At 44.5% G+C, this 13,564-nt stretch overlaps 1 protein-coding gene across 1 annotated transcript; it reads left to right on the top strand.

Annotated features, from left to right (window-relative positions):
• Nucleotides 1-1,527: 1,527 nt before the first annotated feature.
• On the top strand, nucleotides 1,528-9,341 carry LOC133968452 (angiomotin-like 2a). The gene is made up of 11 exons (XM_062404504.1): nucleotides 1,528-1,716; nucleotides 2,173-2,977; nucleotides 3,551-3,719; nucleotides 5,091-5,235; nucleotides 5,340-5,429; nucleotides 5,962-6,257; nucleotides 6,366-6,541; nucleotides 6,629-6,727; nucleotides 6,851-7,047; nucleotides 7,356-7,481; nucleotides 7,996-9,341. The coding sequence occupies exons 2-11, from the start codon at nucleotides 2,259-2,261 to the stop codon at nucleotides 8,079-8,081; spliced, it is 2,103 nt and encodes a 700-aa protein (XP_062260488.1). The 5' UTR covers nucleotides 1,528-1,716; nucleotides 2,173-2,258; the 3' UTR covers nucleotides 8,082-9,341.
• The last annotated feature ends 4,223 nt before the right edge of the window (nucleotides 9,342-13,564 follow it).

Here is a 13,564-nt window from a genome sequence, read left to right as displayed (position 1 = left end):
AGGGAGTGCCCATGTGTGGTATTCTCCAGGCTCTGTTCTGAACCATGTAGTGCGATGATGTGCACAAAGAGCCGCTGTGTTTGTAGTAATGGGGCAAGCACCGACCTCAGATTCCAGGAGACAGCTGCCACACACACACCATAGGGACACACACACAAAAAGGCCTTCACTGCCTTCATACACTTGCGCAGATAGTTTTAACTAACCCATGCCAACCTACAGTGGAGGCCAAGGGGTTGCATTTGCCATCAACATTACATGTAAGCACATTTTTGGAGAGCAGAGATAACTGTACTTCCTGTTTCTGCGACTGGCAAGGTCGAAAATAGAGCATATCTTGTGGAATTAGAAAGGTATGGAATGAATCCAGTGGTTACAAGTTTTAGGATCCTTGAGCTATAAAATGTTTCACTGCTTTCATGCTGCGTTTCCATTTAGTTTATAAAATATGATTAGTTGGTGCCCAGCAATGTAAGGAAATTAAATTAAGCCCCATTTAACATTATATATAAGGAGGCTGTAACTTCTGGAATAAATTCCTTGGATATTTCTTGGATAGAACGATGGAACCTGCTTTTAATTACGGGTAAAATGCTTGAGATACTTTGTTCTGCACACACTCCCAGTCCACTAATTCACATGGTGCAATCACCAGAATCTCAGTGAGCACACAGCAGGTCAGCTGAACTTGCCACAAAATTAGAAATTGGTCTGGAGGCAAGCATGCAAGTCAACATTTACTTTAAAAGAATAATGAATGTAAAACAACAAATAAGACTAGACATCAACTAAAGGAGCTTTCTGTCATTTCCCCTTTGTCACTGAAATAAACAGTACTTATAAAAAAAACACTACACAACTGGTTCATTAAGAGAGTATTCATGTTTTATGCCACATTTTAAAGGAGGCCTTACTTTTATATAGAAAACATATGATTATTTTATAATAAATGATGCATTGTAAAATACAGATACATCAATAATATTCATCAAGTAATCGATAATTTAACATTGACGGGGGGCATTTAAACTATTATTGGTCTTTAACTTGACAAAATTCTATAAAGTTCTGTTTGAAATAAGGTGATACACATTGGTGTTTAGATCGATTGTTGTATGGTTGTGTTTTTATAAGTTGGTTGTTTTGTTCTATTTACCCTTGTGTTCCCTTTATTTCTCATTCCAGTTCACATTTGCTGTTTATTCCGTCATTACTTTACCTTTGTTTTGTCAATTTGCCTGTTGCGTTTTTGCGCTTCAGGGCCACCGTACAAAACCCCACGTTTTTCGCATTTCCTCTGCTTTTATTCCCAAACACATTATAATGTGTCCCCAAACAAATGCCCTTCATCATTCTGTCTTCTATTGAACCTCCTCATTGTTAGTGATCGGACACACTGCAGCCTCCTCCTCCTCCTCTCGTGTGGTTTTACTCCTCTGATCCCTGAGGGACCTCGCGTTTTACATTCCTCACATTCCGACCTCAGTCCCTCCTCGGTTACTTATTATCGCCGCCTGCTCTCTCCACAATCATTTCACAGCGAGACACAGAGAAAGAGAGAGAGAGACGCGGGGGGAGGAAGATGAAACTCGCCTGACTCCAACAAACTCATGTTAAAAACAAGAGGAAGAGGAAGAAGAAGAAGAAGTGGGATTACTGTGACTTTTCTACTTCGACGCCGAGGAGAGGGATTTGTTATGATGAGCGCGTGAGCTGGTAAGAGGAGCGACTTTTCTGCCTTTTAGCGCAAGAAAACCGAGCGAACCCCCCCCGATCCAAGCTACAGTTCAACTTTCACGTGTTGTGAGGTAACATCGTGGGGTTTATGTCGGAATTAAAAAAGTTATTCACCGGAGACGAAGTTATTTAAACCGCGGGTTTCGCTCCCCCGTGAGATCGGAATTTCTGGCGCATGCACTTTCTGTCCTGCTGTGGAAAAACCTCTCCGCATCGATGTGCTGTCGCTGTTTGGCGAAGCTCCACTACTTTCATATGATACTTTTACCACTAAAGCCATTATCAAATATGTACTAAAAGAAGTTTACTTGAAAGAAAACGTGTTTTGTGTATATGGTCCATGTTTATTTTGAATCAAGTATGTGTTTAAATATCTCTTCATCGGTTCGTCATCAGACTGATTCTACCCTTTTCTCTCCTCCTGTTGTGTTCCAGGTTCACAGCTGGTTTATTTCTATACTTTCATACTGGGGAAGAGCCCAACCGGTCGTTCCAGAGAATAATAACCCACACAAAGCAGCATGTCGTCCACCGAAGAGCCATCTGGCACGGTCCTGCACCGACTCATCCAGGAGCAGCTTCGCTATGGAAACCCCACAGACACCCGCACCTTGTTAGCCATCCAGCAGCAGGCCCTGCGTGGAGGCAGCGGGAGCAACAGTGGACCCAGCAGCGGAGGTGACATGGGCAGGAGCCCACGATCCTCCCTGGAGAGTCTCACCCAGGAGGACCCTACGTTCCCACAGCTCTCTGCGAGGCAGGAGCCTCAAGGTCAGGAGCACCAGGGAGACCACCACTCAGAAAGTGGTTATCAGCTCATCCAGCTGCACGGCGAGGAGCTGCCAACCTACGAGCAGGCCAAGGTGCACTCGCAGTATCTGGCCTCGCACTGGGACCCCACGGGCCCGATCAGGCAGCTCCATGAAGAGAGGCTCCTGCACGACGGGGCCTTCCACGAGGAGGCCGATCTGGTGGAGCTGAAGCGCAGCCATGTGCGGTCACTCAGTGAGCATCACATGCAGATATCTCTGGAGAGGAGTGATTTCGCTTCTAAGGCAGAGGCCATCAAGAGCACCTCTCACAGCTTCCCAGAGCTGCCTTACTACACTCCACAAGCCCTGCAGAGCCCCGGGCTGAGCCTGGGCAAACACTGCCCTCCTCCAGAGTACTCAGCCCCCATCCAGAGCCAAGGATTTATCCTTCACCAGGTCCAGGAGCCGGTGCAGGTTCAGCAGCACAGGTACATAGAGGAGTGTCATTGGACATGGCATGATGTGTGATCGCATGTTTTTAAAATAGCTGTTACATGACATCATATTCTGTGCTGTAGTGTTTTTGTACGAGACGGCCGCGTAGTCCCCTCCCAGGAATCAGTCATTGTGTTTCACATGCGTAAACACATACTTATCGGTGTGAATCACCCAGGAGTCTGCGTACCAATTCACATTTCCTTCTTGAAATGCTTAGAGGAGAACAAGTCCAGCCCTGTAGGTGTTTGCAATGCTTGGCATACTGTCACAGGATCGTTTCCCATGCTTGCATCGCCTTGGATTCTTTTATACAAGTATGTTCCTCTTATAGACGTTTGCATTCTTCACAGCCACCGGAGTCAGCCCGGCTGCTTGGTGATAAGACAGGAATAGAGTTATATTTCAGAAGCGTTACTCCCAAAAAATCCTGATAGACCTTTTTTTATATCGACCCCAAGCTCATTGCGCCAACATTTCTTTCCCTCATCTAGAGTGGCTACAAGTTCAGATTCATTACTGATCTACGAGCTTGTTTTAACATACTAATGTTTCTCTCATTTAAGGTATGTCCAGTCTGGTCAGCCAGCCGAAGTCCCCTGCTACAACACTTTCATTAGCCTGCCACCTGCTGGCCTGGAGGAGCCCAGCCAGGTGGAGCTGCTGCTGATGGAGAATGAGAGGCTGAGGCAAGAGCTTGAGGCGCACAGGGAGAAGACCAGCCGTATTCAGAAGGTAAGACCCTGACAGACGATCTTATTGTAAAACAACTGACAGCTGCATGCTAAATACTCAGGTTCCTTTCAAATAACAAAGTACGGCCTTCACATATAGGAATAAAAGTTAAAAAGACGGCAGGAGCTGAATTCAGATGAAAGGGGGCCAAAGTTATTTATTCGCTTAATGGCCAGATGAAATCCTCCATCGCAGCCAGCTGTCTGTGAAACCCAACCCCAGTGGACAGTTGTCTCCCTGACATCCAACTCCAGGCACACTCCCTCATCTGGAGGGGACAGATGAGACCAGCAGCTGCTGCCTCCACACCATAGGGGCACAAACAAGAGGTCGCAGCCTTGCTACTGTGTTTACACACTCCTCTCATTGTGTGAGCTGACCCAGTGGAGGCCACAGAGAGTGTGTGCGCTTTAGTTCCAGGCGGGCCATAGATTTTCTAGGGCTTGTGCGACAGCAGTCGATGTGGTTGTGAGCCATGCACAGCTGATGGTGGGGCGGGGGGTTCCGTGGCAGGTGGTGGGCTGTTGTTACAAAAAAGTGAAAGGTCCCTTTTGTTTTTCTGTTTCCCCCCTTTCACTTTATTATTTTCATGCTCTCTTTATTTGCCTTTACCGTCCGATACTCCGACTTGACGCGCCAGAGATAAAGACATTTTCTTGTTTAAAGCGGTGGAAAATGCTTCAGAGACACCGGACACCTTCACAAATGTTTTTTAAAATCCACTCCGGTCTCTGCTGGAGTTATGTCACATGGCCCTTGCCTTGTCTCAGCCTTAAAGAATGATAATTGCCAGGGTTGGAAAGTTTTCTCCGTCAGGCCGCAGCCCTGAGTAAACATGCCTGTGTGACTGCTGTAATGGTGGGTGTCTCTTTGCCGTTTCCACAACCCAGGCACAGGCATGCACACCTACCCTCCGCTGGCATCCTTCCCAGACCTCTGTGCGGGTGTGAGTGTGTGAGTCTGTGTGCGTTTTAACCTTGAGGTGTGTTGTGTATGTGCGCGCTCTTGTGCGCTCACACACCTGGAACTAGAGCTATCAGCCCTCAGGAATGTAGATATAAATCAGTCTCACAGGGAGTGGTGCCGGCTTGAATTCCTTCTGAGAATTATACCACACACACACAAACATACACACACAAACACACACTGAGTGTACAGTGTACACACAGTCACAACTGCAGCCGTACATACAGTATATTTATGTGCTCAACAACATGAATCAACATTCCAGCTCCTCCCTGACATGTGAAGTAGGTTAACCCCAAAAACTCTCCTCTCTACCTTCCCTGTTTCCACACTCCTTTCTTCCCTCTCCCATAATCCTCCTTCATCCTTCCCCTCCGCCTCTGTCTCTTTTCTCCCTCCTTTCAGTTGGAGCAGGAGATCCAGCGCATTTCTGAGGCCTACGAGACACTGATGCAGGGCAGCACCAAGAGAGAGAACCTGGAGCAGACTCTGAGGAGGAGGCTGGTGGCTGAGATCAGGAAGCTGCAGGATTTCAACAGAGACCTCAGAGGTACGTCCACAAAATAAAATCCACCAACATAGTCTCCCGTAAAAACCAGCTCCAACGTGCGAATGGTTTTTCGATTTTCATTTCAAAACTGTGTTACTTTGCAGATAACCTGGACAATGCCAGAACGCACGTTGCAAAAGAAGTACAAGCAGCCGACCACAACCAGCACATCGTGGCCAAACTCCTCGAGCAAAGTGAGTATGTCACTTTGTTTGGGTAGTTCCCCCCCCACCCCCCACCGCTCAGCCACTTCCTCCTTTGTAATCCACATGCTTATTAATGGGCAGTTTGATCCACGCACCTCTTTGCGAAGGGAACTGGCTCTAAATCACAGAGCCCGCGGTAGAAGTGGAAGAATTGAGCGCCCACCCCCCCCACCTGTTGTTAGTTTGATTTATGTTTGTCTGTTTGAGGAACTGGACTCGGACAGAGTGATGGTGTTTGTATGGCCTTGATGAGGAATGCTCTGTGCTATGTGGGTCAAAGGGATAGGGCGCATTTCCCCCCCCTTCCTCCTTCCTCTCAGCATTCCAGGAGTGCTTCGCTAAATGAAGAACACTGGCCACCATGTAGCAACCCTGGTACTTATTACTGGGGTTAGACTCAAGAGAATTCTGGAGGGATTATAAATGGTTTTAATACATTTTGTAAAGCACCACCATTAAAATCCTATCCACATGAATCAAACATGCATCCTTTATAAATATAAATATTTTTTTGTTTCAGATGAGGAGCAGAACTTTGAGCGTGAGCGCGTCGAGCGAGAAGTGCAGCGGTTGCGAACCACGGCGGAGGAGCAGAGCGTCAGGACGAAGGGGCTCGAGGAGGCCCTGGAGGCCGCCCGAGGACGGGGCCGCCAGCTCGAGGAGGCGCTGAGGAGGAAGAGGGCTTATGTGGATAAGGTGGAGAGGCTTCAGAGTGCGCTGGCTCAGCTGCAGTCCACCTGCGAGAAGAGGGAGAGCCTGGAGATGAAGCTGAGGAAACGGCTCGAGCAGGAGCTGAGGAGTCTGAGGGCACAGCAGGTATATTTAGCAAATTGCTGTATGATTCCATCTGTAACACAAAGAGCTTCAGTTTCTCTTCTTTCTACTTTTTTGCCTAACTTGTGTCTATTTCCCTTTCAACCTCAGCGGCAATCCCAGCCACCAGGAGTGACAATGGGCTCCGTGCAAGAGCGTCTGCGCGAGCGGGAGGAGCAGATTCTGGCGCTTGAGACCGACATGGTGCGCTGGGAGCAGAAGTATTTGGAGGAGAGCACCATGAGGCAGTTCGCCATGGAGGTGGCTGCCACTGCCGCTGCCCAGAGGTAAAGATGGGACCGGATAATTGCTGTTCATGCAAACATACATTTTCCAGCTCGTTGGAATCTAATATCAAATCTCAACCTTCACAGGGACACCACCATCATTAACCACTCGCCCTGCCACTCCTCTAACAACAGCTTTAACGAAGACCTGCCAGTTGACTACAGGAATCAGGAGATGGAGAACAGGTGACTACTAATGTTCAAACTCCTTATTACTTTTCCAAAATCATAACAGCACTAAGAGTTGTTGTCACCGTTGTGTTTCCTGCTTTCTCATTTGTATTTCTCCATGTTTCTGTTTTGAATCAGGATCCGTGCTCTTTACGCTCAGATCTTGGAAAAGGACGCCGTCATCAAGATCCTCAACCAGCGGCTGCACCAGGACCAGGGGCGTAAGGATGAGCAGTGTCCCAGAGCAAAGTACCTGAACGCAGCGGGGGGCTCTCTCCGACCCGCCTCGTCCACCCCCTCCATCAGCACCATGAAGAGCAACACGATGAGTAGAGGTGAGAAGAATGACCTCAATGTGGGTGGGGCGGTACAAAAGCAATGCAAAGTATTTAGGCTATCATCAAGATCCATTCATTATGAGAAAAACTGAAAAAAAATTGAAAATCTCCATGTTTAAGAAAGCGGGGGGGGGGGAAGAATTCTGGATCTGCACCCAAAGCATAATGAATTCTTCCCTGACTGTAACTGTTTCCTTTCACCAAGTTTCGTGGAAATCAGTTTTATTGTTTTTCTGTAGTGCTGGGGTGAAAACGTAACCTCCTGTATGAGACCCGTGTTGACAGATACTCATGTTTTCATTTAGGTAAGAGTCTTTCTGACGATCAGACTTTGCCAAACCACCAGTTCTCTGCTCAGTCCGAACCTGGAGCACTAGAGCGGCACACGGGGGGAACCAGTGAGGCTGCCAGCACCACTAAGCTCCACAGTGGTGAGTGATCTATCAAATATGCACAAGCGTGTTTATTTACAAGGGCCCATAATCCAGCAGTGCTCTCACTATAAAAGTTGGAATGATAAATGATTTGAACGCATGCGGAGCGCAGCATGACAAAAGCCTGCGCACACACACAAACACACACGGACGCACACACACTGCATGTAAGCAGACTTCTGTGTCTACATGAGGGGGAGCTTTGGACCTCAACTTCATGGACGTCCACATTGATTAACCATGCCGCTGCTTAGCCAGCCAATCAGATAGCGTCTGTGCGGGTCATGGTTCATAATGTGGGCCTTGAGGAATGTGCATGGTTAGGAAATAATGTGGATCTGTTGACTGAGCACATTCACCAGAGCGCCCTGTTTGACTGTGGAAAATCTCTGTTAACCTTTACTCACTGATAGCCGAGCTGTATCTAGGACATTTTTTTCCACTGTTTTAGCCTTAAAGCATTATCCGCTTATTTATTCTCTCCTTGTTTTGTTTGTTTTGTTTTCTCCAGATAAGGAAGCTCCTAAGAAGCTGCTATTTAACCCTTTCAGAGGCCTGGAGGAGTTGGAGTCCGAGGCGGTGGAAATCTTCATTTAAAGAACTGAGAAGTGGATTTTGAATGAGGAAGAAAGGAGGGAAACATAGCAACTCTGAGAATCTGTGAAGAGATATAATAATATTCGGATGTGAGAATGTTGTGGAAAGAGGCCAAAGCGTGAAAAAAGACTGTTTTCAGGTTTTAGAGGCAGAGCTGTGCTCCGACTCACTTACTCTCACTAAGCTGGACAGCTGCAGGCGGTCGGTCCTGGCTGTGAGAGAAGAGATTAATCTTCTGAGGTACTTGGACAGTATTGTGGATTGTAATAGGGCAAAATGTTCTCACAGAGTGTATGCCAAAATATTTATATAAATATATATATATATATAATTGCTGCTCCCCCGTTTATTCCCCCTATTATCTCTTTTCCCAATCCGGTGAAATAAGAAGCTACATATTTATCTTATCTGGTTTCCACAGATATTAAGCCTCATGGTCTCATGATAAATATTCAGTAGAAGGTTATGTGTGTGACCCGCATTCCCCTCCTTTTCAGAAAAATGTTAATCTGTAAAACCTCATTCCCCTCACATGGATGTTATCTGGCAGACTTCCCCCTCGCTCGATAACTTAAACTGATAAACACTGCTGATTTAAAACGCTCGCTGTCCATGTCAATCGAGCCCGAGTGGCTGGTTCTACCAAGGTTTCGATTTGTGTTTGTGTGTGTTAGTGTGTGTGTGTGAACAGTGAGATGCATAATATATATAAGAAAAATACTATTTGGTATGTTGTTGCCAAACTGACAGAACGGGTGTTGTTTATAATTTCGGGAGGGTGTTTTTTTTTTTTTTTTTTTTTATTATTATCTTTTTTTCCTTCTCGTGTATGTTTGCATGTGTGGTTTCAGAATGTGAATGTGTGTCCTGACGTGGCGATTCTGCTGGTTCGATCGCCACCTCGGGCTAAAAGTCGAAAAACGACCCCCGTGTTGGTTTTGTGTTTACTGTTAGTTCCGGACTAACAAACAGGTTAATTATTATTAATATTATTATAATTATTACTGTTATTATATATTTTATACAGATGTTTGTATTGTTATTTTAGATAAAATAGTGCTTTGAGAAAGACGCCAAAGAGTTTTATGTTTGTACGTCTGTTGTAAGTTATGTGCCGACAATCATGGTCATGTTAAGCTGTACACAACCAACCAAGTGTTGACTTCAAACAGGCATTTCTGTGAACTTCAAACAGTATGAAGGTTTTTACAGTTGAATTCATGCAACATTTCATAAAGCAATAAAATATTCTAATGTACACTAACTGGCTCCGTGTGTTTCCTCTCGGTAGGAAGGGTTTTTCAAAAACAACAGCAGGAACGTTCCTCTGGTAAATGTCCTGAACCACATTTGTCTCACGTTGTCACTTGATCTCCTCGTTCCTGTCCCCTCGCTTGCACCACGGAGAAGAGTGCTCTTCATTAATGAATACCAGAGCCGCATTCTTTCGGGTTCAACTTTCTCGGATGGCCTGCTCTCTTGTTCTCCTCTGGCCGTGAAGAGCATGCTTGACATAGATCACATTCTCATGGGGACACGTAACCCTATATGTGACAAAGACAGGTTTCTCCGAGATTAAACGCTAATGCCTTTGCGAAAAAAATTCTCTGTGCTGCCGCATCCACCGTGGCCAACATGTGCTGCATTCCTGAGTGCTTTCATTGCCTCCTGTTTGACTCACGCCCAAAGGTGTTTAAGGACAGCGGCATTTCCTGGACTATTTCAGGACATGCCGCTGGATGTGAAGGCGAGAGAGCTCGGTTATGTGGCATCTGTTTCAGGATAGGTTTCACTCGCACACACACATGTGCATGAACTCGCACACGCGGTGGCAAATGTCGCACTCGAGCAGCATTGACAAAGAGACTGAGCAACGCAGTGGAACAATGACAATGAATGTTCTGGTGTCACATGGGTCACCAGTCAACTCTCCACATGCAACGTGTGTGTGAAATCTCATACGGCAGCGGCAGGGAAGCTTTCACACACGAGTTAAATAAGCAGTGAGATTGTTCCCTGCCGGTAGGAGCTAGGTTAAGTATTTACTTTGCTTTGGTTTATGACAATTAAAACCTCCAACACTTGAAGTACTCGCTTGCTTTGTTATCTGCACAACAGAGGCCATGTCTTCATCCCTGTTTGTTAGTCAGAAGGTTTACTCCAAAACTGATAAACAGGTTTTCAGAAAACTTGGATGAATGATGGGTCAAGGGTCAAGAAAGAAGCTATTCCATTTTGGCCCTTGATTTAACAATGTGTCTTTTGTTCCATGGAATAATTGCTACTTGTAATAACAACAGATATTCATTCGACTTCTCCTTTGGTCCGCGTCCTGTCCATTAACATGGAGGAGGCAGGATTCATGACCTATACTGCAGTTAACCACCAGATGGCGATTGATACACTCTGGCTTCACTTCTGGGGAGCAGTCAATTCCTCCATCTTTATCAAAAACATATTTCTTAAAATGCACTTAACAAACTGTTGTTATAGTTTTTTTTTAAACACCCATTCTCCTCCATGACTTGGCAGGCGAAGTCGGCCTGTATCCAGTGGCAGCTGAGTCTGAAGGCTGGATGGGGGAATATGTTAAAACACCTGAGCGTGCCCGGACTTGGACACAGAGGATATGGCTGGTGAGATCACGCGGATGCTTTTAATAGACAGGCTTGTCTGGGAAAACACAGAGCAGGATAGTGGTGGTATGCAACGCCATCAATCTTATTTATGAATTGAGCGTTCTTATCTGGCTCACTGACGGGGAACATTGTGAAGACTTGCCAGCATTCTTCTGAGAATGTAAAAGGTGGCTGACAAGTTTCGACTGCAGCGTTCTCTCTCTCTCTTTCTCTCTTTCTCTCTTTCTCTTTTTCTCTCTCCATCTCTATCTCTTTCCTAAAATTGTCATGATGAGGGAGAAGAGAATGTAAACATGAGTCTGGGGTCAAATTCCTTTTTGCTCAAAGCTCCAAGAGAATTAACATTTTCAACACTTTTTGGATCCCCCCCACCCCCCTCCCACCCCTCCTTTCTTTGGCTCAGTCACATGGGAACTTTCGTGACTGAATCCTAAATCGCCATGAGGGGAAGGGGTTTGTTGTTGTGTCAACACTGTTGTGTGCGCTGCCGGGCTTTGTTGCCACCATCTTGATGTTGACGGCTCAACAGCACTTTTCCTCATAAGTATTAGTTACTGGAGCATCAGCACATTCAGCAGATTCACTGATGGAGGAGAATAAAGAGGTGGTTCTTGGGAACTGCCCTCATTTCACACTGGTATTTAACCTTTCCATTATGAGGCCAGCCCCTCAATGAGGGAACTCATCTAATGACTGTCAAACTATAAATAATAGCTTCAGCTTGCACGTTACAAACAAACACAAGGCTACAAGTAAGTTGTGTGGCAGTGTGACGATAGATTGATTGACTGGCCTCCTCAGGTCAGATACAGATGACTTACTCAGTAGGAAAATTCCAGCAACAACCTGAATCCACAATGTCCTGTCATGTGTTCCACTTGTTTGAAAAATAAAATAGATTCTGGCATAATTTTGGGCATTACTATAATACATGAGCCGTGCCCAGAGTGAAGCAGAATAGTCTTAATGTTCTGGAACTTGCCAACACCTGCTACACGAGCTACACTGTAAAGACCGCTGATGTCAGGGTATTCCTGTTTGTTCAGGAGCCATAGATCCAAGGGAGATTTACAATAAGATTCAGCTTCTTTTGGTACCTTCTCTTTATGTAAGTACTAAAGCATTTTAGGTTTTTTGATAAGTTAATTGACCTGTTAAAGATCTTTTGCAAGGAAACATCTGAGAGTCTGACTTAGACATGGACGCATAATATCCCACAACATCATCAGCTGCTTCTGGCACGCTCACGTTCTGACTCCTGACAAAGAGGAGTTCAGGTGTTAAACAGTTGCAGCCAGACTCCAATGACTGAAAACAATTATTTGTAGCTCAACAGTGACACCTGCTGAGCTTTCCAGACCTGCACAGCCGTGCACATATGCACTTGGCCACATTACACTGTAAATGTCACTCAACAGCCACGACTGTACTAATACAATTGTGAATATATAATAATATATAACATGTTTAAGTAACACTACATGAATTTTCAGTTTTTATGTCTGTATGTTCATTTCTGGATATTTCTAATATATATACAACATGTCAATAATTTCAGAAAGAGACTGATATGCTTGTGTTCAGGACCTCTCTGACTACCTACAAACTGAATATCAAAAATTTTCACTGTATAGTTTAAGATATTTTTGAAAGTAATGTCCAACATGTGTAAAATCAAATCAGTTCATTTCTGGATATTTCAAATTTCTATAAAAACACTTTGCTCAATAAGTTTAGAGAGAGACTGAATATCAAACATATTTACTGTGTAGATTAAGAGGTTTTTCAAAATAAGATCCAACGTTTTCACTGTGGAAGTGATCATTTAAGGATACTTCAAAGTCCTTTAAAAACACTTTGCTCAATAAGAATCAAATCATATATTGGTTCACTAGTTTAAACATGTGAAGGAATGAGAACTTGTAACCTCCCGCCACAAGACCAGCTTCTTCCCGGCTGCAGTTGGCCTTATCAACAAGGCCCGGGACCCCCATCTGACTTTGACTCTTATCCCGACCCCACGCCTCAATTCTGTATCACATTAACACACACAACAGTATATTGCATAATGCACATCCACATTCTCTCCTGTTTAGCATTTTAACTTTTATTTAACCATTTACATCTTGTATATATTTTTGTTTTGTTTTATATATAGTTATTTATTTCTTATGTGAAGTACTTATTGTGTTTTATCTTTTATGTTCAATGTATGCACCTTTTTTTACCAAAGAAAATTCCAGGCAGGTGTAAACATACTTAAGATTACATTTTTAAAAATTGGGTCAAATTCTAGAAGAACTTTTAATACTGCTGCATCTACATACATCTTCTGTATATTCTGTTCTACTCTGTACGACAGCTACTTCACCATGAGGTCATGATGTAGCTCAACCTCAGATCACATTGGTCTGTTTAACACACTCTAAGGCTTCAAAGGGAAAGAGGTTTGAAACAAAAGCGTCAACATTATTAACTTAACATTTTAAGCATTTCTGCTTCATCGTTAGACCTAAACTCTTTGTGTTGAAGCCCTTTAAAAATGAAAAGTTGTAAATAAAGGAGATGGGGGTGTGAAATCCTGGATCCCATCAGGGTTAAGAGCAAAAGCTCTTGGCTGAAATTATCAAGATCTCAAATCCGTAGGTGGTAGAGGTTTGGTTAGTTTAAAGGCAATCTCTGTTTGTAACCACAATGGCATCCATATATAATGCAGGCTGGATGGGGAAAAAACAAAATACAGAGGACCAGCTGGTTAATTGAGGCTAGCCATTGAGGGAAAGGGTTACAATCTCAATTAGTTGGGAAAAATGTTTTGTGTTAGAGTTAGTCCTTTTAAACCCT

The sequence above is a fragment of the Platichthys flesus genome, chromosome 14, assembly GCF_949316205.1.
Source record: "Platichthys flesus chromosome 14, fPlaFle2.1, whole genome shotgun sequence".
Taxonomy (NCBI): Eukaryota; Metazoa; Chordata; class Actinopteri; order Pleuronectiformes; family Pleuronectidae; genus Platichthys; species Platichthys flesus.
Note: the sequence above shows the minus strand (reverse complement) of the source record. Positions and strands in the feature narration are given on the sequence as shown.